The sequence below is a fragment of the Phocoena sinus genome, chromosome 12 (assembly GCF_008692025.1).
Source record: "Phocoena sinus isolate mPhoSin1 chromosome 12, mPhoSin1.pri, whole genome shotgun sequence".
Lineage (NCBI taxonomy): Eukaryota > Metazoa > Chordata > Mammalia > Artiodactyla > Phocoenidae > Phocoena > Phocoena sinus.
Window position 1 is genome coordinate 24987727 of NC_045774.1, and position 27681 is coordinate 25015407.

A 27681-nucleotide genomic window follows, 5' to 3' on the forward strand; every position below is an offset into this window, starting at 1 on the left:
ACATAGTGCAGTAGGGAAGAACATGCCCTGGAATCCTCCGCTTCCCCATTTCCTTTAACCATGGTGGGTTACTTTACCTCTATCCTTTAGTTCTCTTATCTGTAAAATAGCAGTAAAAGTCTCTGTCTTTCAGGGATGAAAGTTTCTGTTATGAAGACTAAATGAGCTAATTTATAAGGTGCTTAGAATGATGCCCAGCCCATGTTTATATGTTTAACTTTTATTATTATTTTAAAAATTTTGATAAACTAGAGTTGCTGTGGCTCTAGAATAGTCAGTTAAGTCTCCATGTAAGAAAACAGAGGGGCTTGATTACTAGTACTGGTTTCTGAAAAATGTTACTCTTTAAATTAAGATTAATATTCAATATGACATATTGTAAGGGAACATGTTTTAAGTGTTGGCTTTTCCTGTAACCTTCTGCCTTCTGTTGGTTAAATGGAATCATTTATCTTTAAAGGTGTTTTGGAAAGGCAAGTTATAAGTCTGTCTTTGCTTGAAACAATCCTGGCTTATGCCTCTTGTCCAGGCATATTTATAAATAGTACTCCCTTTCACTCTTGCAAATGTCTCAGGTTGGATGTAAATTTTATGGTCACCCTAAGTATAGTTTATTGGCCAGATTGATTTTACTAGATTATCTCCATGTCTCAATAATATTTTCTAAAGGCAAACACTACTACTTTAAGCCTAAGTTTTAGATGGTTTGTGGGATTTTTCAAATCACTTTTGTATTTTTATTGTTTTTATCCTTTCTTACCTTTAATCTATATTTCAGTTTTTTAAAAGTTTTTTTGGTTAAGTCGGTAATACAAAAAATTATTTTAATTGGACATGGAGACTTGAACTACCAATAAACTTTATAGGTAGTCATATAATTTTTCATATTAGAATCTTTACATTTGAGGCTGTCAGAAGTGTTTTATTTCTTTAGACAACTAATGACTGTGATACTGATTATAAGCAATAAAATATTTATTGGTCTGTATGTACTACTCTTATCATAGTTGACTGTCAAAAGGAGTTTATATTGCCCAAAGCGAGTAAAATTATAGAATTAGGAATCAGATATATTGCTAAGAGGAATCTTTTTAATTACCTGTACCATTCAGAAGTTCAAGTCAAGAACTTCATAAACTTTTAAAATCTACGTCTGTCCTCTTTTTGTTTTTTAACCTCTGTCCTCTTTTATAGTAATTAACTCAATATATTTTTTTTAATTTTTAAATTAAAAAAATTTATTTATTTACTTTTATTTTTGGCTGCCTTGGGTCTTTGTTGCTGCACACAGGCTTTTCTCTAGTTGCAGCGAGTGGGGGCTACTCTTCGTTGCGGTTCGCGGGCTTCTCATTGGGTGGCTTCTCTTGTTGCAGAGCACGGGCTCTAGGTGCATGGGCTTCAGTAGTTGTGGCACTCGGGCTCAGTAATTGTGGCGTGCAGGCTCAGTAGTTGTGACGCATGGGCTTAGTTGCTCCGCGGCATGTGGGATCTTCCCTGACCAGGGCTCGAACCCGTATCCCCTGCATTGGCAGGCGGATTCTTAACCACTGCACCACCAGGGAAGTCCCTCAGTATATTCTTTATGGTTCCTTGTTTTAGCGGGTAGAATGAAATCTGCCTTCCAGTATTAAGCTTCTAAGTCCTGTAGCAGTTATCTGTATTGTTATAGTATGTTCTTTGATGAATTGCTGTGATAATATTAGTAAGGGAAAAAGAACTTGTATAATATATTTGAACTTTTTTCTGCTGAAAAGTTATAGGAGACATTTGTAGTTTTTCTTTACACTGAAAAATATACCTTTTGCAAATACTTGTAGTGTAGAAAGGGGATTATTACTTATTTAGTACTTATCTGATATTTCCATCCCTGATATATAGTAAGGGCGCAAGAAAATTCTGATATTGCTATTTAGCTACAGTATTTGACAAATTTTATACATATCTTATTTTTGAGGTGGTCTGCAGAATAATGTGTGCCATTTGTCAGCAATGTATAGATGGTTTTCTTGGTTCTTTCTGAGGACATACCGTTGAGGAAAGACTTGGAGAACTCATCCTTAACTGAGATAGGAAAGTGGTTGAAATGTGACATGGAAGTTATGCATGAGGGTATGAGTGAAAGGAAGAAAAGAATCAAGAGAATACCTGTTTATTTACCTAAGTGTTAGGATAAAATCATAGCAGGAGAAAGCAAAGAAGCCATGTGGTTTTGAACTGTAGGCTTGTAATCAGAAATCATTTGAGGGCTTCCCTGGTGGCGCAGTGGTTGAGAGTCCACCTGCCGATGCAGGGGACACGGGTTCGTGCCCCGGTCCGGGAAGATCCCACATGCTGCGGAGAGGCTGGGCCCGTGAGCCATGGCCCCTGAGCCTGCGCATCCAGAGCCTGTGCTCCGCAATGGGAGAGGCCGCAACAGTGAGAGACCCGCGTACCGCAAAAAAAAAAAAAAAAAAAAAATCAGTTGAGTTGTATAAGCAAAGCAAAAAGCATTAAAGGTTTTGGATAAGAAAGTAATATAGTAAAAGTGAGATTAGATATTTGCCCCAGTGCAACTAAGTATCTCAAAGGGGTTGGTAAGATTGCATTTCACTTCAGACCTGGTAAGTTTAGTAGGAAATTGGCGGTGGAGTTGGTCACAGAGTGATAGCTAGAGTCGTTTAGGAATGCAAACATGCTTCATGAATCCAGTAGTGGATGAGCTACCCACTTTGTTGGACTATGCTAAGTATTTAAATTAAATTGTTTTTGTAACAGAGGAAAATACTAGAGATTAATATGTCCACATAGCTTGTAAACAGGTGAAACATGCTTTGTGTTGACAGCAGTATTTGAAAGGGAATTAAGTCATGTTGGAATGATTGGGCTTTGATGTATGCCCTTATCTTCTTTGCCACTGACTTTCTTTTTCTTGACCTTTTCTACTTGCCACAGTGTACTGCAGCAAAGATGCATGGATGGATCATGTGTAATCCAAACTACATTGGACAATGCAAACTATGTTTATTATTAGAAAATGTTTCACTTTTAAAGGAATGGTAAAAATGATCTTTCCTAGTAAGAAAGATTTAATTCAAATGAAGACTTAACAGAATGAATTCGGTAAATCAGGAGGATGTGGGCACCATGGGAGAGCAATTCTCTTCAGCACAAAGTGGCAAAATACAGTGCCAGATCTTTCGGGGGGGTTCCAGTATGACTAAGTCATGGTCTCTGCCCACAAGGAGTTTAATGGAGGGAGGAGGTGTCAGGAGTGTGCAGTGTGGTTAACCTAATTACACAGGTAACTCAAGTAACTCAAATGGTAGAAGCTGGAGTACTAGTACAAAGAAAGAAAAAGTCACTTGCATATGGAGTAGAAAGGATAGCAAATGTTACAGGAAGGAGGAGCCTGTTATGATGGGTTGTGAAGAAAGGGTATAATTTTAATAGGCAGACATAGGTTAGAGAGTGATCTGGTGAGAGAGAAAAGCAAAAATATGGAGATAGGTGAGCCCAGTCTCTAGATTGACTGAAGTAAGACTAGAAAAGCAGTTTGGGACGACTTTACAGAGAGTCTTGAGTGCTAGACTTATGAGTTTGTTCTTTAAATATAATATACATTATTCAGAGCTATACTTTAGGTTTGTTAATCTGGTAGTCTGTATAGGAGTAGAAGGAGACTGCAGCAAAGTTGATTCAAAAATATTTCATTCATTCATGTATCCAACCAACAAATGTATATAGGTACTGTAAATCAGGAGTTGTTCTAAGTGGTGGGAATATAAGAGATCTTCTCTGTTCTTTGGAAGCTCATTCTTTTGGGAGATGTTGACAATAAATAACAGTAGGGTACTCAGAGGAAGGATTGCACTTTGAGCTGAGGTCTGAATGACCGAGGAAGTAGCCAAGCAAAGATCTGAGGGGCAAACTGCAGATACGGCAAGTGCAAAGTCCTTGAAGTGGGAGCAGTCTTGACTTTTTGAAGGAAGGTAGGAAGAGGTGTTTTAGAGTTCTTGTATTAGTTATACTGTGGGTGTGTGTAAGGACTGGACCTGACACTCTAGGGAAGGATGAAATAATGCATTTTCTTTTAATTAATTTCCCTTGGTTATTCTTCAGTTGTCTCAGTACTTTGAGTCACTTGCTAGATAACAAGATCTTATATAAAGCCATTGTATAATGATTCATTAATGACCTGAATTAATGACCTGAGAATAATTTGGGGGGGCTTCCAGAGTCTCAGCTGAAACACTCTAGGACCATTATATGAGTAGGATAGGTTAATATATAATAATACCTGTATATATGGTTATCTTTCATGAAACTTGGTCTCACTTTTTTCTACCCTGCTTGCTAGAGGACCTGAAGGAGCATTATTGTAGTTTTTGCCATTTATTTTATGCCATTTTTCTAGTAACTATAGAATACCCTCTGAGACAGAATATGTAGATATGTGGTCTAGGTGTTTTAGTTGATCTGCATATTTTAAAAAATTATCTGAATCCACATTAGCATTTAAAAATGAGAACAATATCATAGAATATTCCAGATTTCCAGCTTTACAGAAATCTGAAGATGGCATCATTTGACAGATGTTCTTCTATAGCAGCAGAGTGTGCTCTATAATAGCATTTCTCAGAGTTTGATCTGCAGAGCCCTGGTCTGATATTTTCATAATAATACTAATATGTTATTCCTCCCTGCTCCCCCGCCTTTTTTTTTTTTATCCTGTGTTGACCTTTGCATTGGTAATGCAAAAGAAGTGGTGGGTAAAACTGACTCCTTAGCACAAATCAATGCAGTGTCACCAAACTGTAATAGTATTGTATTCTTTACTGCCATACAAGAAAGAAACCAATTTCACTGAAGAACGTTCTATGTAGGAAAAAAACCCCTGATTTTATTAAATCTTCACCCTTGAGTGTATATCTTTTTAGTATTTTGTGTGATGCAGTGGGAAGTATGCATAAAGCACATTTGCTGCATACTGAAGAATGATGGTTGTCTTGAGGAAAAGTACTTATTTTATTGTTTGAATTGTGAGCTGTACTGACTTTTTTTTTTTTATGGAGCACCATTTTTCTTGAAGGAACAGCTTACTTGGGTATTGGGCAAAGATTTTCTTGAAAATGAAGGAAGTATGACTGTCACTTAAGGGAAAACAACTAATGCTATTTGTTACTAATGATATAAAATTTGAGCTTTCTGGCAAAAATCAGGATTTTGGAAAACTTAGCTGCAACCATGTGTTTGACTGCTTCCCAGTATTTAATGACTTTTCTGATGAGACCAGTGGTGATATTAACAAATGTAATTTTAAAAAATATTTTGTAAATAAAATGTGTCAACGTTTGGAAGATCTGCATGACTATGAACCAGTAGTTTACATATGACCAAAGCAGGATGCAGTGCACCAGATACACCAATGGATTTTTAATGTAAGAGTAAGCAAAAGAGTTTATTAATATGGCTTTGGATTCTATATTGCAGCTAACCTTTAAGCAACTACCACTTGTAGAGGTTTGGTATGGTATCAAAAAATGATAACAGATTTATCTGAAAAGGCTATTTAAATTGCCCTCTGTTGGGACTTCCCTGGTGGCACAGTGGTTAAGAATCCACCTGCCAGGGCTTCCCTGGTGGCGCAGTGGTTGAGAGTCCGCCTGCCGATGCAGGGGACACAGGTTCGTGCCCCGGTCCAGGAGGATCCCACATGCCGCGGAGTGGCTAGGCCCGTGAGCCATGGCTACTGAACCTGCGTGTCCGGAGCCTGTGCTCCGCAACGGGAGAGGCCACAACAGTGAGACGCTTGCGTACCGCAAAAAAAAAAAAAAAATCCACCTGCCAACGCAGGGGACACGGGTTCAGTCCCTGGTCCGGGAAGATTCCACATGCCGTGGAGCAACTAAGGCTGTGTGCCACAACTACTGCCTGAGCACCTAGAGCCCATGCTCCACAACAAGAAACCACCGCCACAAGAAGCCCGCACAGCGCAACGAAGAGTAACCCTTGCCACACCTAGAGAAAGCCTGCACATGGCAACGAAGACCCACGGCAGCCAAAAATAAATAAATAAAAATTTAAAAAAACTCCTTTGTCTTGCAACACATACCTGTGTGAAGTGAGTGTCTTTAAACAAAGCAACATATTGCAGTGAATCAAATACAGAAGCAGATATTAATCTTCTCATAAGCTGGACATTAAGGAAATTTGTATATATATAAAACAATGTACTCTCAATTTTTTATTTTGGAAAAAAGTTATTTTCATAAAATTTTATGTTACGTGTGATAGGATTATTCTTGTGTTTAAATGAATTCATAAGTGCATGTTTTTTTAATTTCCCAATTTAAATTCTAATATGGTAAATATCAATAAATATAAGCCACAAAAACAAACGCTTTGAGGGAGTCCTCTTTAGTTTTTTTAAGCATGTATAAGGAGGGATCCTGATACCAAAAAGTTTGAATATCACTGCTCTGGGCTCTTAAACAACATTGATTCCCAAAGTGTGTTATACAGAGCATCTGATCTATGGACCACTAGTTCTAAAGCATTTTAATAGATACTAAACCAAATAGAAGTTTGTTTCTAGGCTGTAGGATTTTTTAGTGCCTCTTATGAACTAAAAATGCATTGTAAAGTCACCAAGGGGGCTATAATATATGTTTATTCAACTACAGAGCATTTAACTTGACTGGTGTTCTTTGGAATACATTTTGGAACTACTGCCCCATAAACATGCCATGTTGAGAGTTCTGTTTAGCTATGCCTTGGAGGCACCTGGGAAGAGAGGCTTTGGACTCAGACTAATCTGGCTTTGAACCCTGACTGCCACCTACTAACCTCAGTTTCCTTTCCTATGAACTGGGGATAATGGTAGCCAACATTAGAGGAGTGTTCTGAGCGTTAAGTGGGACAACAAGTAAACAGTCTTCCTAATAATAGGTATTCAGTGTAATTGTTCCCTGTTTTCCTCTAATTTCTCTAGTAAACCTGAGTCTCCATTACAAGTTATTCCCATGTCGGTAAAGCTGATGAGTCACAGAGAGGTGTGGGGACAAGTCTAACAAGTTAATGGAACAATAAAAGTTAGACTGACTTGGGAGCCAGCGTTGTGCATGTAGGTAGACCAAACTTCCTGGGCTTTTAAGCCAGCAAAAACAGTCAGCTTGTCCATTGACCCAGTCCAACTTAAATTAAAGAATGTTTATAAAAATGAAAGCAATGGAGTCACCTTCTCAATTTTAACTTGATAGTGACTATAAAGGGAGGATCTTACTTTCTATTATATTTTATTAAACATTCATAAAATTTCATTTTGGAGAGAATTTTGACAGTATTCTCAGTGATGATGTATTGATTCTTAGTATTATGTATAGTTTCAATATATTCCTCATTCCACTTTTTTGCATTTTTCTACTTTATAATTCAGCTCGTAGATTGAAGCTGAAATTCTCAAATAACTTCCATATACCTTTCTTGTTGTTAGAATTCCCTGTACCTCATGTTCTGAGCATAGGATTAAAGAGCCTTCCTAGTGCATTTAAACTACTCTTTCATTGTCACTTTGTACTAGGCACTCAACTTTTAGGACTTACTGAGGGTACTTGCTCTGAGGCAGCTGACATTATTCTAGGAAAAGGACAGTGGACAGCATGTCTTGGTAGAAGATTAAAAGCATGACTTTGAATTATAGCTCTGCCCTTTTTTGAGCCCTCTGGCCTTAGTTACTTGGCCAGTCTGATTCTCTTTCTTCTCCTGTAAAATCCTAAAAATAGCAATTCTACTCCATTATTTTTAGGATTAGATGGGAACACCTTGAGTATTTAGCACTGTGCTTAGCATTGTGTGCACTCAGTAAATGTTAGCCCTCTCCCCAACATGTCCATATTTTGTGTATCAGAAGTAAAAAATGATGCTTGTGTACATTTTGCTCATTGGAGAGCTCTTCGAATTATTATTAAAGAACTGTTTATTCTTGTTTTCTACAGTATTATAAGGTTGATTCCTTTTCTAAGCCATGACATACAAGGTAGAAAGGCAATGACTAGAAAGACTGCTGATAGAGCAAAAATACTACCTTGGCAAAAAGGAAAAAGTCACAAATCATTAAGAACAGAACAAAACAAAAACTCTTAATAGTGTTATTCCATTAGGTGAAAGGAAAAAAACCCACTTTTTCTTAAGCACCCCGAATACATATGTTATCTTCCAGCAGTTGTATAATTTTATGCTTTACATTTAGATCTGTGATCCATTTTGAGTTAATTTTTGTAAAGGGACTAGGTGTACTTTTTTGGGCATTCATTCTGCTTTGTGTTCTCTTAGCTTACTGGATCAGTGGTTCAGTTTCTGGCATTAATTTGGGGGAAACTTTTAGTTATTATTGTTTCAAGTAAATCATCTGTTCTTTTTATTCTCCTTCTTGTCTTCTTATTACATGTATGTCATACCTTTTGTAGTTGTCCCACAGTTTTCAAATATTCTGTTCTGTTTTTTCCTCTTAGTTTTAGAGGTCTTACTGAGATCCTCAAGCTTGAAGATTATTTCCTCAGCCATGTCCAGTCTACTAATAAACCCATCAAAGGCATTCTTTGTTTTATAGTGTTTTAGATATCTAGCTTTTTTGGAGAGGAGGGGGGGTTGCTTAGGATTTCCATTTCTTTGCTTATATTGCCTATTCTGTTCTTGTATAGTGTCTACTTTATCCTTTCGAGCCCTTCACGTATTAATCATAGTTCTAAATTCCTGGCCTGATAATTCCAACATCACTGCCCCTTAGTGGCAGAACAGCAACTTCCTCCTGTGCTGATTATTCATAGCAAAAATGACTATTTTTTCCTTGTGCAAGTAAACAAATGGTTATTGTTATTGTGATATGTTGCTGAACCATTGATAGTTGCTTTTTTGCAATTCTAGTAAATACTTCTGATTTAGTACCACAGCGTCTCAGGTACCTTAATCTTCCTTTGAGTGTTTTGGGAAAAAGAAAATAGAAAAAATATGTTCCCTTTGTACAAGAAGTTGAATTTTTTGAGAAGCTGAGACAAGGATACTTAGTGCTTGTTTTAAGATTACTTTATGATGTCTGTATAGTAGATGTTACTCCACCTTTGGGGATTATAATTTAATCTTGTAATTCAAAATTCTCTTTTCTAGTCTGATACTTGTAGTAGCCAGTCGAGAAATACTTGTTGAGTGACTAGAATGATCCTTGAAAGCCTTCATGCTTTAAAAAAAAAAAAAAAAAAAAGCAAAAATTGTTTTAAAGAAAAGTAGTATAACCACATTAAATATAATCTGGAAAATAAGAGGGAAAAAAAACATACTGTTAATCTCACCTAACAAATTTGTTAGTAGAATTTTTATATATCTGTTTGTTTTAAAAGTTCTGTTTATGTAGTTAAAATTATGCCTCCTGCCTTTTCCCACTTAGTATGTCATTTTATGACTTACTTTAAATGGCTGCTTAATAATCTATTAGTTGCAGAAACTTTTGGCCCTATTGTATGCACAGTGCTTATGAAGAAGAGTAGATGGTACATTTGTTTCTAAAAGATGTGATTTTTAATAAAATGTAGTTACTTATCACATGAATTTTAATACGTAGGAGATTGATAACCCTCTTATTATGTAAGGTCAGTGCCTTTTTATTTTCAAACATTTAAACCTGAAACTTGAGGAAGTTGGTTGTCAGTTGAGAGTAATATACCATATGTCAGCTATGTATTTTGGAGAAGTGATAAACAGAAGTTAGATAGCTGCTTATGTGGAGAATTATTGTCATAATTCTTAATGTTAACATTGTGTTCTTTTATAGATTATGGAGCTTTGTGGTGCAACTAGACTTGGTTATTTTGGAAGAAGTCAGTTCTATATTGCTTTGAAACTTGTAGCTGTTGCCCAGTCTGGCTTCCCTTTAAGAGTGGAAAGTATAAATACAGGTAAATATGGAATATATTAGTAACTGAAATGAAGATGAATTTCTAATCACAAATGAAGTAAAGTCAGAACTGTTGAGTCTTTCTGATGTTTCAGTGGCATTTGTGACGTTGAGTTAGTGTCATGTCTTTTACTACCATGCTCTTTTCATTTGTTAATATTAGAAAAATATGTCTGTCTTAACTCTGTTATGGCATATATGTACTTCATACATATTTGATGGTAATATAAAAACTTTTAAAATGGTGATTTTTAAAAATTAATTTACTAAAAATTGCTTAGAATTTAGATGAATAATTTTATCAAGGTAAATGATGAATTATAGTGCCCATCTTCATATATGCTTTCCTTATATTCTTTTCTACTAAGTAAGTATAAAACAACATTATACTTTGTGTTTTCCTGTTTGGAAAAGCCATGAAAGCTCCATTTGAAATTAGAAAGTATTAGTTAACCAAAACTTTGATTGAAAGACACAGTATTAAAAATATTGGCAGACTAAAACCCAAATACAAGCATCTAACCACCTTACAAATGTCACCTAGGATAATTTGTTTTTCTGTTATTTGGAGGCTCATTGATGCCGAAGTAGATGGAAATTCTATAACGGTAGGCACTTAAATGCAGAGTTCTTTGGTTTTCATAGGAAAGGCGGGCAAGAGAAAACTTGAGGTTTTCTCTGATGTTAGAATTTTTATAACATAGTTTTCAGTACCAGCTCAGTTTATTAGTCATCCAGAGGTTTTCATTGTGGAGCTCTGGTTTGCCACATATCATTGTTCTAGAGTTGAGAGTTTACATTCTTTCCAGGTAATTTTGAATTCCTTTACATAAATGCTGAATAAACAATGTTTTCCCTTCTTAATGTGGAGATTCTAAAGAGAAATTCTGGTAATCATGGTGGAGGGAAGTACACTTTCCTCTAAAAATGGTTTTGGTGCTGTATTGTTCTAGTCTAAAAGTGTGCAGAGAAATTCTCAGTCTTTTATCCTCTTTTCTACTTAAAACTGAATGTAGGATATTTGCCTGTAGGAGTGTCATAAGCTAGACTGAAGTGGGTGGGTATAACTGACGCCTTGTTCTGTGTCCTTGGTAGGTGAACAGTAAGTTGTTTTCAGGAATTTCTGCAATGAAAATGTCTAGATTAATCTAGTCTCAAACTTAGTGACATATTCTTATTTTGCTTAGAGCTCTAACATCTTCCTTTAGGGAACCAGTGTGAGTAGAAACAGCCTAGGCTTCGGGGTCCGATTCACCTGGGTGGAAATCCTAACTGTCAATGACCTTGGTATCTTGGAGTCTCAGTTTCTTTCTCTGTAAAATGGGGTTGATAATGGTTATGAGACGAGATAGATACAAAGTACAAGCATAGGGCCAGACATGCAATGAACATTTAATACAGCTTAACTCCTTAAGGACAGTTCGGTGTTACTTCTTTCTAGGTTAAAGTTTCCCTAAACAATCTAAGAGAGATGATCTGAATTTTGTAGAGGTAAACATTTTATGCCTGTTGTTTCTGTATCAGTTTTTGCAAAAATTCTTTCTAATGTCAAATTCATCTCTTATTTCAGTTTTTCATGTGTATACCTTTTTTTATTTTGAAGTAATAATTATTTTTGTGGTTAACAGTAAAGGACCTTCCTCTGCCAAGATTTGTTGCTTCGAAGAATGAACAGGAATCTCGTCATGCAGCCTCATATTCTTCAGATTCTGAAAATCAAGGGTCTTATTCTGGTGTAATTCCCCCACCACCGGGCAGGGGGCAAGTGAAAAAGGGATCCACAAGCCATGATACTGGCCAGCCTCGTACATCTGCAGATCAGCAGGTAAGCACGTGCATGTAAATGCTATCAGTTGATGTCCTGTGCTAATGCTTACACTGAAACATTTATTGAGTGCCTTAGTAATGAAAATGTTACCTTAAAATTTAAATTTTAAAGTAATGATGTTTTTCTAGGAACCTGTATCCCCAGTAGTTTCGCCACAGCAGTCTCCACCAACTTCTCCACACACATGGAGGAAGCACAGCCGCCATCCCAGTGGAGGAAACAGTGAGAGGCCTCTTGCAGGACCTGGGCCATTTTGGTCTCCCTTTGGTGAAGCACAGTCAGGTATTTAGAAATTTTTTTAAAGTAACATTTATTAAGGGCTGTAAACTGAAGAAAACTTGATAATGTTCCTTTAAGAGTTGCCTCCAAGTCAATTTTTAATTATATGTTAAGTGCCTTAAAGAGAAGCAAAAGCCAGCTGTGAAAGTTTCTAAGTAGATAATATCACTTTGCAGAGTGGTAATTGCATTTATTTATATCTGTGATGCTTAGACAAAAGTTTACTGGGATCAGATTCTCTGAAGAGTAAAATGAATAAATAAATACTCCTAGGGATACATTCCTAAGTATAGATTATATTAGTGAAGGGAAGTACACTTTGTTGTAAAAATGATTCTGCTGCTATATTGCTTATTACAGCAATAAATTGGTTATACCAAATGAGGTATAATTTTAAATTGACAGAGAAGATTCCATTTTGGAAATTGTTAACATTTCTTCAAAGTTAGCATTTAAAAGAAAACTTGTATATGTGTGTGGTGATTTGTTATCATTAAAAACCTTGTAACTATTTTTTTCCTCCAAAAATGAGTCAGCATGTTTACCCATTCTGCTTTTAGGTTCTTCTGCTGGTGATGCAGTATGGTCAGGGCATTCTCCACCTCCACCTCAAGAAAATTGGGTCAGTTTTGCAGATACTCCACCAACCAGTACTCTTTTAACCATGCATCCTGCTTCTGTCCAGGTGTGACATTTTATTGGTATTGCATTTTTATTTGCTTCATTCAGAGTATTGCTGCAGTCATTGTTTTCATATTTTGCTGTTGCAAATTTTATAAATGCAAGTTCACTCTTTTACAAAAAAACCAGAACTCTGTGCGTTTTCTTCAAGTCTGTTTTCATTGGAATGTTTCACTGAAAGTTTTGGCTGATTTTCTTGCTAATTCCATAGTGAAGCTTTGAAAGGTTTCTGCATCTAGGAATATATTTGCTTGGCTTTCTTAGCACATTTTACATAACTTTCTGTTGCTTACATATTGCTGTCGTTCTACACATTTATATAATCATTGTGCGAAAACGTTTAATAACCTATATAACAAATATGTGGTTTGCTGATGTTTGTGAAGACTTACTTTTTAAACATCCACAAAAAGTTTTACTTTCAAAGATAAGTAACCTAGCGATCTTGGTCCATGTAATCATATAGATAGATGCTGTACTGAGGAAAAAATGTTTCATTACAGGACCAGACAACAGTACGAACTGTAGCATCAGCTACAACTGCCAATGAAATTCGTAGGCAATCCAGTAGTTATGACGATCCCTGGAAAATAACAGATGAACAAAGACAGTATTATGTAAATCAATTTAAAACCATTCAGCCTGATCTAAACGGATTTATTCCAGGTGAGTTGTTAAAAACAGAAGTTCTTCTAGATGGATAGGACAATCTCAATTTCATAATCTCAAAAACATGGTTTTATTGGTCAGAGATTATAAAGGATAAATTAATTCTCAAATTGCCTAAAAACTTTATAATCGCTGGAAACCAAAAACATGGCATGTACACATGTTACGGTTACCTTTTTCTCAGTGACAAAAGTCTTAAGACTCTTACCTCACATTTTATTCTTGGAGCTGTAAGTTCAGAATAACATTAAACAACACTGTTTTAATATTTCAGGATCTGCAGCTAAAGAGTTTTTTACAAAATCAAAACTTCCTATTCTTGAACTTTCTCATATTTGGTAAGTGTGGTATATCATTAGTTGGGTAATGTGGGTTGTTTCAGAGGAGTTTATAGCAGGTAGATTTTTGAACTTTAAAAAATAAACTATTAGAGTAACCTTTTCAGGAATATTCTCAAAGAACCCAGTATTACCTTATAATAGCCAGCTTCTCTCTCACTCTTTAGAAAAGAAATAAGTGATAACACTGTAGTAGTTCTTTAAAATGGGTTATAAAAATTCTTTAAGCTGTATCACCTATTTCTTGTTGAAAGCATAATGTGTGGAATAAAAGCTAGTTTGCTCATACATGGTTATGTTTATCACATTTGTTTTTTAACAAGTTTAGTAAGTCCTATACCAAGGCGTGATCTTAAGGACATGCTTAGCTGCCATTTAAATATAGACTGAGACTCAGGATAGCTGCTGTGTAGTTGAAATTAGCCATTAAAACACAAATTACAATCACAAATTATTTTTTAAAAACACTTATTGGATAAACAAATGTTATTTCTACTGTATATCAGTGTATTTCTTTACATTCTAAATTATTTTGTTATTAAGGTTTTTAGAGGCATAGGATGCTATGGTAGGAAGTAGGTAGATAATGCCTAAAACCGAAAAATCAAGAACTAGCAATATATGCATGCTATTTATGTAGTTTAAGGTAATGAATGAAAAATGGTTGCATCTGCAACCAGAAAATCGACATCACGGTGGGGCTGCTCATTCTTTGTATCAAGTCTTGTAATTCTATTGGATGCCTTAAAGTGCATACATGTAGAAGTTTGATAACAGTAAAAATAGTTTTTAAAAATTTCAGTGACTTACTAACTAAGGCTAGCTTTAACTAAATCCTGTTACTAAAAATGCATATGGGGTAAAGGTCATTTTTTGGTGATTTTATTTATTGGGACTGTTTCTTCAGCATTTTATTATGAGAATTTAAGGCATACAGAAAAGTTTAAAGAATTGTTCCTTCAACACCCATGTGCCCGCTGCCTACAGTTAACAGTTTGCTATATTTGTTTTATTACATATCTTTCCATCTATGGAATTTTAAAAATTATAGATTGCAATTTTCTGGGAAAGGATTTCTCTCCTTTTTGAGACCTAAAGGGAGTCAAAGCAGAATATGATGATATTAATAATAAGTTTTTCTTCTAGGGAACTCTCAGACTTTGATAAAGATGGAGCCTTGACACTGGATGAGTTTTGTGCTGCTTTTCATCTGGTAGTTGCTAGGAAGAATGGCTACGACTTACCGGAAAAACTCCCTGAAAGCTTAATGCCCAAACTGATTGATTTGGAAGATTCAGCAGGTAAGACCGGGAGCTGAAGAGACCTGACTGCATGCCTTAATAAACATAACACTTGATTCTTAAAGCAAAATAAAGATAGACGTTAAAACTTAGTTTAAGAGCATAAACATTTCATCAGAAGCACGTAGATTTGCCATCAGAATAGGATGTACAGGCTGAACCTGGATTAATGGCTTGGCTTATTTAGTAAACTTTAAATAAAGAGATAAAGAATACATGCCACTATTTCACCTTACACTAGTGACTTGCAGAGATCTGAAGAGCATTTCATAGTATCTTGTTACTTTGCTGCCTTTAATTGCATTATAAATTGTCTGAAGTGGGTAAAGTAGCTTATCTTCATTATCAACATTTTTCCATTTAATGCATCTTAATTTGTTGAAGGGAATGCCTGGTTTATCCTTAGACCTCTGCAGTTGCAAGCATTTTCCTTTAAAAAGCCCACTTCTTTTCTTCAGACTCTAAAGAAATCTGGGAAATTTGTATTTGATTGTAGATAGTGCTTTTTTTAAAATGTTTACAAGAATGCTTTTATAAGTGCTCATACTTACTGGTAGCTTTCTTTAAAAGGAAATAAGACTACAAGGGGTAAAAAATGAGTACTCTTTCCTTACATTCTGAATGAATAAGAGGAAATTAATGCTAAATTATTAATGTACCTAATTAAAACTAAATTATTGTCTACAATTTTTCTATCTAAATTCTCTTGTATTTTATGTTGGAAGGAATTTTATGCTTTTAAAAAGAGAAGATAGAACGAAATTTGGCTCTTAAAAGGGCAACGTCTGTTTAACTCAGAAACGCAAGTCATCTGACTTCACTGTCTAAATTTTACGGAAAGAACCATATACATGTCATTACTGTCAGGAAGAGAACAGTCTCCTTGGAGTTAAGAATCTGAGTGTGCTTCTAGTTTTGCTACTTAACTCTGTGACCTTCCTTGGGCAAGTTCTAACCATTTACTCTTATTTTTTCCTTCTGTTTCTCCACCTGAAATGTGGATTTGATGCCATTCATATTTTAAGACCTGAATTGTATCCTGACCTTTTATCAACCAACAGGTTGATTAAATAATTTACTGTTGATTTCAGTTTTTTAGAAACATTATCCTGTGAGAATCCTAGGATTTGCCTAATCATTTCAGGTAGTTATTTGGCGTCAGTTACCCTCTAACTTGAGCTGAAAGCGAAGTGTTTTTGTCAGATAATTTTGCTTCACAGTTCTTTGGTTTACCTAATTAGGAAATAAACAAAAATCACTTCTTTATTTAGCTTTTTGCTAGTAGGCAAAAGGGAAGCAATTTTGATAGCTACAGACTTGCTGCATCATTGATTTATAAATTGGGCTCGTATGTAGAGTTTTTTTATGACTTTAATTTTTTAAAAACTGATAGCATACTAATACAAGAAATAAGTCAAGCTTATTCTGTTTTATGTCATTTTCTAGAGACTTGTCTGATCTTGTCATCTGTTGGATTCAGATAGGTGAATCTGACTTTTGCATGTAGTCAGTAGAGTCTTTGTTTTCTTTCTTTAATTTAAATAAAGTGTGGTTCTTTGTCATGTTGATCTACTGACGGAATTTTAAGGCCGATGATGCAAGTTCTTTCCTGGGCATTTGTCTTTTTACACCTGTTAGATTTGTTTAGCAAAGAGACACTCTGGTTTTTTGCCTGCATGTCTCTATACACTATTGCTTTAACTATAATTTTAAAGGTGTCAAAGACTCAGTTTTTTTCCAATTCTAACATAATATTATATGGTTTCCAGTCAAATTTATTGTGAACATTTTGACCACACAATATTAGATTAAAATCTGCTTTGCCTACTCATAAATGATAAATTTGGAGTTCTATTTTGAGGTGGGAAGAACCATTTAATCTTCTTTCTCCTACCTATCGTAAGCCTGAGATTCATGACACAAAGTCCTTTGAATATAGAAATTGTCCTGTGACACTGTGATTCAATCAGTATCCTTAAAAGCCATTTTTAAATAGCTGTGTTTTTAGATGTTCCCAGTTACAGGAGGCACACCCAAACACTTTCTTTTGGCTGACCTGAGAACTTATCATAAATGTTCCTTCTGTGGAGACTGTGCCTTACAGGCAAAGGTGGTTTCTGTCTTCTCTGATCCTGCACAGCATATCCTGTGTGCTGTTCATTATGGCACACGTTATGCTGAATCCTCTTCTTTTTTATCCTCTTTCTACCACTACACTGTGAGCGCCTTAAAAAAATAGGAAATGTACCATATTCATTGTAGTAGCCTCAGGACCTAGCACTTGCAGGCATGGACTAAGTAGCTTAGTAAATAATTATTGAGTAAATTATGCTAAATATGTGCCCTTTTTAAAGTAGGGTTTTTTCCTTAACATTTCTGTCTTTGGAAAAACAGTCATTTGTTTTAACTTTATGATGTTGGGGCATATTAAAATATTAGCTCCACAAGTATTCTATATTTACAATTTAAGTAACTCTTACAGAAAAATAGATGATGAATAATGATGACTTGAGTTACAGTTGCTTGAAGTAACAAGCTAAGCTTTCTGTAGGCATGCAAACACAGGTGGGATATATATGTATTTTTTCCAAAGTCATTTGATTAGATTTATAGGATTAAATATACCAGATAAAACAGAACAACCAAGGACCAGAGGTAGAGGTACTTGTGTAGACCTGAATTAAAATATTTAACATTGAACATCACTGAATTTGACAGCTGGAGTAAATAACTTTCGTTGTCTTATAAAAGAAAACATACAAGAATTCATCTGTGGAAGCTTTCTGAAGCTGAATTCAAGAAAGAATGGTAATCTTCTAGGAATAGCTATCTTCTTTTTTTCTAAATTTTTAAAATTTTTATTGGAGTATAGTTGACTTACAATATTGTGTTAGTTTCAGGTGTACAGCAAAGTGAATCAGTTATACATAGACATATATCCACTCTTTTTTTAGATTCTTTTTCCATATAGGTCATTACAGGGTATTGAGTGGAGTTCCCTGTGCTATTCAGTAGGTACTTATTGGTTATCTATTTTATATATAGTAGTGTGTATATGTCAATCCCAATCTCCCAATTTATCCCTCCCCCCTCTTAGGAATGGTTATCTTCTATTAAAAAAAGATTAAGGTGAACTGCTAGCCTACCACAATTGTATCTTAAAGAAAAAAAAAAAAAACACATTGAGTTATTATACATTTTAAACTCAGTCTCCACCTCTTAAACTCAATTTCCAAAGAATCATCTTTGTAGCACAGTTTCAATTTTACGTATATTTTTTGGCGATTATTTGGTCAGTCTCTCTTAAACTAGATTAGAGGTTCCTGGGCAGATAGTAGCCAGATTGGTCTTGTTCATCATGTTTAAGCACCTAGCAGGGTGCAAACTGAGTACACGTAAGTAGGCGTTCGCATTTTTGAAATGACTAAGTTGGCTGAACCACTTGTTTAAAACTGTTTCCTGTCTTCACACCACACTGCTCATATGAACACCTCAGTAGTATCTGCTTGAGATGCTCAGAGAGGTAAAGGAATTTGTTCACTATTCTGTGTCCTCCTCCATAATTGCTGCTTTGTACAGTAAACTTGAGCATGTGTTTAATTGTTGTTGATATGGTGCATAGATAGCATAGGTCCCCAAGCTCCTAGTGGTACTTTTAACATGAATATTTTTAAAAGCCAGACTTTTTATTTATGAGTCGTTTACCAAAAATACATACTTGAGACTAGCTTGATGTGAATTTATCAATGTTAATAGTTTCTCTTGTGTTCACACACAAAATTTTAACATATAAAAGCCTGTAGAAGTAACACATGCAGCTCTCTGTTTTTACACAAGTGCATTCACACTGTACATCCTTGATTTTTTTCTAATAATGTTGTACATCTCTGCACTTTGTTACATATAGAGCTGTCACATTCTTTATCATAATTTGTGAATGTTCCTTAATTCAACCAGTTTCTTATTGATGGAATTTTCGGGTAGTTTCCTGGCTTTACTTTTAAATTGGTGTTGCAAAAAAAAAGATACATATATTTTTGTTTTGTACAGAGAACCTCGAATCTTTGTTTTGGAAAATTTACTCTCCAAGTGCCTTTAGTTGCAGAGGAAAATGAAAATAGGCACTAATATTCATCATTAACTTTACACCTAAGGAATTAATTCTCAAGCCCCCCACCCCATATATGTATACATTCTTAACACTCGTGTCATTTCTTTTCAGATAGTGGGGTATTGGAGGTGATGAATCAGTACAATTGTAAATATTGGCAAAGGTGCAACCATTTAGTGAAACTGGACAAAATAACTAAACTCCTCAAATTCCTGGCAAAAACAGTGACAAACAAGGCTAGCTAATACTTGAAGGAGAAAACCTCTGCAAGAATGACACAATAGGGGCTTTAAAAGATGATGGTTTAAATATCAGTGGATTCAGTAAGAGTCTTTGGGTATATTTAATGATACCATTAATTATTTTTTGCAGAAATGAGCTTTTTTCTTTATGATTGTGTTGTGAAAGTCAAAATGAAGTGAAGGATGTCTGTCTTGCTCTGTTAGGACGAGAACTCCATGGAAATAAATGGGAGCCTTGTCTTCTTGCTCAATACTGTATCTTTGTTTGCTATATTTACTTATAGGCCCTCAGTAAATGTTCACTGACTGAATTCATGCTTTTATTAATTTTGCCACCAAATTTCGCCCAAAATCTTTAACATCTTTTATGGTTTGTTCTTTATACTCATTTTCTGTGTAAGTCTTGAAGAAAACGCCCCAGTTTAGTTGTTTTTTCTCTTTATGAAATTTTAGTCCTTATTTTAAGTGGATTAACTTTAAATGGGCTTTTTCCATTTTTAGCTATACTTAGATAATGGAAACCTCCTGTATATCTGTGGGTAATATTCTTTGAAGTATAATAGCTGAGCCAAATGGTATTTGCTATAAAATGTTGATCAGTACTGCAAAAAAAGAAAAAAGGGCAACAGATGCAATTTAATTAGTATTTGGGGTAAGTGTTTTATTGTTTTCAAACCTTGTTAGACATGTTTTTACATTCATTTTTTAAAAATCTTTGGCTTTAATTCAAAACTAATAGACTTCTACATAGTCCTTCTTAAAATCTGCTTACTGAGTAAATTTCCATTTTGTGGAATATTGGGGAGAAGTGGAATTACTTTTGGAAATAGAACTTAGTTTTTCGATCCATGTAATATCATTCAAGGCAAACAAAGCATATCTTAAATTAAGTCTTTAATTTCTTTCTGCATATGCATTGCTTATGCCTGTCTTTTAAGTGTGAATGAAAAAGGTGCTATTTATAGGGGGTTTTTTTAAACTTAAAATTTATCCACACCTGTTTTTTTTTAATTTTAAATGTTTTTTTCTTGTACAAATAATATTCACATCTCAAATAAATAAAAGATATAGTTACTTTTTGCTTAGATGAAGCTGATAAATGAAATTAAAACCTTGAACCTACATGATTGAAGAATTCTTCCTAGATTTGTTTTGCTACTTGAAAAGAAAGTAAGTTTTAAACCATAAGACTTTAGGGAGTGTATATATTTCTATTAGATTGATAATAGCTGGCAGTCATTTTGAAGCAGTTTTTTAGTGTATTGAGTATAATACTAGGAAAATGAGAGAAATTTGGGGTGGGTAGATTATAAACCTAGAATGAAACTGAAACAGGTTCTTTCTCTTTAAGAAAGAGGTTGTTCAGCAGGTACACTGAACTGAACTGAATCTGGGAACTTTTTAGGGTCTGTGGAGCCTAGAAGGATGAAAACTACTGACAGTGTTTTTATTTTCTAGTGCGATCCTGAAAATAAGGTTTGCACTTTTCATATTATCATTGATAACTTTTTTTTTTTTTTTTTTTTTTTTTTTTTTTTTTGCGGTACGCGGGCCTCTCACTGTTGTGGCCTCTCCCGTTGCGGAGCGCAGGCTCCAGACGCGCAGGCTCAGCGGCCATGGCTCACGGGCCCAGCCGCTCCGTGGCATGTGGGATCTTCCCGGACCGGGGCACGAACCCGTGTCCCCTGCATCGGCAGGCATACTCTCAACCACTGCGCCACCAGGGAAGCCCTATCATTACTAACTTTTAAATGTAGATTGACAGTACATCAGTATGATCACACTGGGTTGTGCCTTCCAGGCACACTTTTATACATGGAAATACTTTTTGCATAAAAGCCCTTTTGGGGTTTATTTTAACAAATAATTTAGGCTCATGCTCTTCTTTTTCAGCCCTGATGCTCTGATGATGTCAGGGGCAGAGCAGAACCCTCAGGAGGGAGGCAGGGTTGACACAGTGTTCCAGCAGGAGGCTAGGTTGGAACACTGCATCAGGTAAGAGTAAAATTACACCCCTGCCTCCGTAAGGATACAGTCTTAAAGACTAACTTTTGTGGGCGGCTATGAAACTCTTTGTAGGAGTATTTATAAGGAGCCAAGTTGAAGGAAGTGTAGTTTATTTACAGACCTAATGCCTCTTCCCAGACTCATGACTGTTAGTTTCTAGAACATAGGTAATTTGCTCCTTTTCTACTGCCATTTGTTGTACTATATATGAAGTTAGAAAAGAAGCAATGTGTAATTTTGCTAATTTATTCCATAGATAATTTTTGAATTTTCTAGGACAGTGATTTTTTTCAAACTTTCTCATCTTAGGGACCCCTTTACATTCTTAAAATTTTTTGTGGACCCCCAAAAAGGCTTTCTTTTTGTAGATTACATCTGTCAACAGTAACCCTATTAGAAATTAAAACTTAAACATTTTTTAAAAATACTTACTGCTTTATTTTAAAATAACAAGAGTATACCCCTTACATATTAGCATAGGTATTTTTAGGAAAATAACCATATTCTCCAAAATAAAAAAATTGTGGAAAAGGTGGCATTGTTTTACACTTATGCTAATCTCTTTCATATTTGGTTTAAGAAGACAGCTTAGAATCTCAACTAGCTGCATTCTGCTTTCAATCTGATGAGTGTGTTACTTTGTTTGAGGTATATCAGGTGTTGGCACACCAAGCCCTGAGGCCAGATCCAGTCTGCTGACTGTTTTTGTATAACCTGCAAGCAAAGAGTGGTTTTTGTTTTCAAAAAAGAATAATATTTATTACACATGAAAATATATGAAATTTGAATTTCAGCATCCATAAATAAAAATTTATTGGAACATGGCCAAGCCCATTCCTTTGTGAATTACCTATAGCTGCTTTTGACAGCAGCACAGTTGAGTGGTTGCAGCAGAGACCTTATAGCCTGCAAAGCCTAAAATATTTAGGATTTTGCCAATCCTTAGTACATGAAGAAAATTTGGCCTCACGTAGTAAAAGGGAGGACTATTTTCAGATAATTTTGGATATTCTTTGGTATTGCACCAAAACTCAACAAATGGTAATTTCTTAAAGGTTAATTGCAGTGCAAAAGCTGAAACCATATTAATGAATTGTTTGTACTGTTACGTAGATCTGTCTTGAACTTTGAATGAATCTTTTACCCATGCACGGCTTTGTAACATAATGCGCTGATTATTTGTAAAATATCGGTTCATTGAGTTGTACAGCTTTTTCAAACGTTGGGACATTTTATTATAAAATATCAAAAAGTGTGTTTGTTAATATCACAACCTATCTTATCAAGGAAGTACTGGGAAGCTCTTGAGCTTATAGACATGGATATACATTTTCCAAAATTCTAATCTTCACTTAAAAGCTCAAACTTTGTCATTAGTAACAAATACTGAAAATTGTTTTTTTCCTTGAAGGGACAGGGTCACTTAATCCATTTTCAAGAAAATCCCTGCCTAATAGCCATGTCTGAATAATTACAGTTTATCACCTGTTCTTTCAAGAATAATAGTGGCCTGTTCAGCTGACATCTGAATCACACTGAGACAACCGTTGTACTTTAATATGGAGAAGTGCTTCATATTTGTTTCCCATTTTACCACAGAATATTTTAAAAATGTGTTTCCAGGGGTGAGATTTAATAAAATTAATAATTTTTACTGCTTAATTGTGAACATCCGTCGGTGAAATTGTCATGCATATTTATTGATTTATTTATTTTTACATATTTTAACTGGAATGCATGGTGGTAAAGAATACAATGACTGCTATATTGTAGCAGTAATCACTATATATTTAGGTGCCACTGCCTTGATTCTTGCTAATAAGCTAGCAGTTTTGCCCACCATTGCTTTTGCACCGTCAGTGCATATGCGAACACAGAGAAAAAGCATTATTACTATTACAAAATAATTTTGATGTTTTAGACCCCCCCTAACAGTGTCATGGGGACTCCCAGGAGTCCACGGTTTGCAGTTTAAGAACTGCTACTGTAGGAAAATAACTGTATTGGAATGACTATGAAGTATAATTATTTGGGTGAATAACACTTCAGTTCTTAGCCTCAAGGGGCTGGACCCACTGCAGCTTGGTACTAGTGAATCAAAGAGGTACCCAGAATCCATCCCAAACCTGAACTTCCTGCAGTGGGGATGGTGTACATTCTCGCCCTAAATTTGTCAGTAGAAGACTAACAGGAGAACAGAGGTCCAGGCAAGTCAAATCAGGGCCCCAGTTTGCCTTAAGGTGACATTTGAAACTTAAATAATAATGCAGTATGACTTTTAAATAGGTTCTTTTGAAAATTAATCATCCTATAGTTAATACTATTTTTATTCTATTTTTCCTTTCTTTAATATCTGCTTTGGGAGATCTTTTAAAGACGCTTCTTCATTCACCATCCTTCTGACAGAGTTTCACTTCCGGTAAACTATCAAATCTATAGCTATTATCCTTCTTTCTTTAACTCCCTTTCCTTTTGTTTTGTTTTAATTTAATAAATTTATTTTATATTTATTTTTGGCTGCGTTGGGTCTTCGTTGTTGCACACAGGCTTTTCTCTAGTTGTGGCGAGCAGGGGTTACTCTTTGTTGCGGTGCACGGGCTTCTCATTGCGGTGGCTTCTCTTGTTGCGGAGCACAGGCTCTAGGCGCGCGGGCTTCAGTAGTTGTGGCACGTGGGCTCGGTAGTTGTGGCTCGCGGGCTCTAGAGCGCAGGCTCAGTAGTTGTGGCGCACGGGCTTAGCTGCTCTGCAGCATGTGGGATCTTCCCGGACCAGGGCTCGAACCCATGTCTCCTGATCTCCAGTGACATATGTGGTCTCCCTGCATCCCTCGTCCATCCTCTCCCACATTTGCCAAAGTAGGCTGTCATACTGCTCTGATGTAGAGTTCACTAGAAGCATCTTGCTGGTGAGGTCCAGCTCCAGTTTGCCGTCGAGCGCCTTGCCGTCCTTGCTGCAGTCCAAGTTGAAGCTGCTGTGGAGCCGGGCAGCAATCACGCCCGGAGAGCTGGGCTCGGGGGCGAACATAGAGGCCGAGACCGGCGAGTCCATCTGGGAGCGACTCTGCTCTGCCACCATCTTTAATAACTTAGGCTAATTCATCTCCCTGTGTTACCATAGGAAAAAAAGTCCATGATTTTTGTTCACACTGAAAACCACAAGCTATTTCCATGAGGAATTTGCTGCTACTATTTATTATAAATAATTTTTTCATTAGTTTTTCTCTAAGAGCATTGTGTTAAGAGGTCTTCATAGAACATTATATAAAGCATTTCTGCCTCTTATTTGTTCTATATCACTTTGGCACTTTTACTGAGAAAGAGATAGAATTAAGAAAGAAATAGCAAGAATGCTTGATCTTAGAAAACAAAAATTTATCAAAATATGATGCTGGACTACAAATTAGAACTTGCAGTGTGATATGACTATAAAGAAATAATGTCAGGGTGAGTAAAAGGGAGGTATTTTGAGATAGTCATGTAACAGAATAGGTGAAGAAAAATTTTGAGACTTCTTCAGAGTATCAATAGTTAATTTTGGTTCTAGAAAAATAATGGTAAAGGAGAATGAATTTAAATGAAGAAGAACACACAAAAGTAACTCATTCAATAAATATTTGAGTGCCTAATATGTGGTAGGTCCTGTGTTAGGCACTAAAATGTGAAGGATTTACTTATGAGTAGATTGGAAGGTTAAAACCTATACATTGCTAAGTTGTTATATGGCTGTCTATATAGGAATCTGAAGTATAGTACTAACATTTAATGGCAAATGTCTTTCTTTCTGATGGAGAAACTCAGGTGCTATTTATTTTATTCAACTTGCCCATGGTCAAACAATGAGATAGTGACAGATACTAGAGTCATATTTTTGATACAGGTTCTAAACAGATTAGGTACTCCCCATTAATTTGGCAATCAATGTGATTTTCAGGCTGGGATTATATTCAAAGCCATGTAAAATTTGGGAAGATTGGAATGAGAATTTAGTTACCATTAAATTCCTTCTGTTTTTAAATTACAATTTGAGAGCTTGGAGAAGCCTTAACTAATTAAAAGTAGAACATGATATCACATAATACTTTAAAAACCACTTCGAAATCCTGTCATGGATTTGTAGCTCTCTCAGTTAAGTCTGTAAATGCTAGTGAGCCTAATGATAAAAGTTTGTTTCGTGTGGGCTCATTGACTTTGCTTTTTGCTCATGCCTGGGCTCTTTCTCTCCTTTTGCTGTCTGCCTTGAAAATATATGCTGCTTCTTGGTAACAAGGAAGACTTGTAGAGAAAATTCGAGAGAATTAGTGTAAATCAGCAGTTCCCAAAGTATATGCCAAGGGAATATTGAGGGATTTTTATCTGATTAAAAAAAGGTTTATATTTGGGAAAAACTGATTTAAACATGACAAGTCTTTGATATACAAATGTGCGTGGGGACACTCCAACAGGGAATTTTAGTATTCCCAGATTTATTTGAATAGAAAACCTAATTTTTAAAAAGATCTTACTGATTGATATTCCATGGAATACACTTTGGGAACTGGTACAAATCCATCCCTACTAGATTCAAAGTATGTGCCCTATTGCATTGCTACGTACAACACTCTTTTTCTACTTATTTCTAACTAGATTTTATTTTCATGGAAAACTCTGGTTTCAGGTAGACAGTAAGTTGCAGGAATAAGTATTGCCTGATTGTCTGATTGTTAAGATGTTTGTTTTGGGAACGTGAGAAAAGGAAATTCAGATTATAAATTACTACTTGTGAAAACCTTCTGTTAGGTTTTTATGAGTAAATATTCCTAAACTAAAATATATTGTTTATAGAGAATTTCTCTTTTTTAAATTGCAGACGTTGGGGATCAGCCAGGTGAGGTAGGTTATTCAGGCTCTCCTGCAGAAGCACCTCCAAGCAAGTCTCCATCTATGCCGTCACTAAACCAGACTTGGCCTGAGCTGAATCAGAGCAGTGAGGTTAGCAAAGCTTCCCTTTTCTCTCACTAACATTCACTTTTTTAAGGTAAGAAGTTCCGAGCAGGGTAATTTCAGCATATAGCTCTTTCAGCATGCGTGCATAGTTGAGGGACCATATCAAATGTGACTGTGATAGATATTTGTAATTATATGACTCTGAGGTTTTCAAAGTACTTTTTCATATGTATATACTATCATTTAGTTTCCACCATTCATTCCTACTAAATCTCTGTGGGTTAGACGGGGCAGATGCATGAACTTAACAGCCGAAAGGGTAAATGTCTTGGACAAGATATCTTACAGCCAGTAAGTGACAAGGGCTGAGATTTGAACACAGGTCCTTTGGACGTTCAGTCAGCTAGCATACCTGCTGTGTCACACTGCCGTCTCATTCCTGTAAGCAAGGCCTGCGATAATAGATTTGGAATCTTAGCATTGGAAGTGATATGAGAAGCCACTAAACCAGCTTTCCACATGAAAAAAGTATTTTCTACATTCCAGGCTATTCATAGTAATTTATTTTATTTAATACAAAATGGAATGATTTAACCCTATTAAATGCAGTGGTTAAAGACCACGTTATATAAGACCAAGCCCAGCGTGGAAAACAGAATTTGAGAACCACCCTCCATTACTTTGGAACTCCATTATACAAAACAATAAAAGTAGGGCCACTATGATTAGAATAAGGGAAGAGGACCTGAGGCCCTGCCTCCACAAAGCACCCTCTGAGGCCCCTCTGTTAAATCTTCATGCTCTGTAGAACTTCAATTGAAAACCACTGCTCAGCCTGTTAGAGCACTTTTCTTTGTGAACAAGTTATATTTTTTTTCCTTACAGTCTTTTGTATCACTTTTAGATAGTGCTTGAAGCTTCTGTGCTTTCTGTGTCTTTTAAAGCCAGAAAAATACTGGGTTTAAGAGACACTAGTTAATTTTGGACAACTGAAAAACAAGAGAAGTAACTGGCAGGTTTAAAGTACTTTGCTGCTGCTTTATGACATAATCACAGATACCTGCTTCTGAGACATTATATCGTCATGCTGTCAGATATAAAACCATTTATATAAGTGTTTTTCTGGAGGGAAGATTTAAGCCTTGAAAGAATTTGCTAGTAGAGGCTTTATGGAGAATAGGCTCAGTGTTCTTGAAACCACTGTTCTTTGCTGCCTTTATTCATTTCTGTCATTTTTTTAAAAAAGCAGTATCAGATTAAAAGATTATTTTTACTGATATCTGTTCATAAATAAAAGCAACTCTTTCTAAAGCATGTCAGTTCAAAAGCCCATCTTCATTCCAAGTAAAACTCACATGTGATCATTAAAGACTAGCAA

The 27681-nt window shown here is 35.6% G+C and overlaps 1 protein-coding gene across 7 annotated transcripts in view; it reads left to right on the plus strand.

Moving 5' to 3' along the window:
* REPS1 (RALBP1 associated Eps domain containing 1) overlaps positions 1-27681 on the plus strand; it is a 73216-nt gene that overhangs the window by 21563 nt on the left and 23972 nt on the right. For all 7 annotated transcript variants that reach the window (XM_032651280.1, XM_032651281.1, XM_032651283.1 and 4 more), the window contains exons 2-9: positions 9803-9926; positions 11554-11750; positions 11882-12035; positions 12593-12717; positions 13217-13379; positions 13657-13720; positions 14867-15021; positions 26227-26348. In XM_032651280.1, coding sequence (XP_032507171.1) covers positions 9803-9926; positions 11554-11750; positions 11882-12035; positions 12593-12717; positions 13217-13379; positions 13657-13720; positions 14867-15021; positions 26227-26348 — 1104 coding nt within the window. The remainder of the gene's footprint in view (positions 1-9802; positions 9927-11553; positions 11751-11881; positions 12036-12592; positions 12718-13216; positions 13380-13656; positions 13721-14866; positions 15022-26226; positions 26349-27681) is intronic.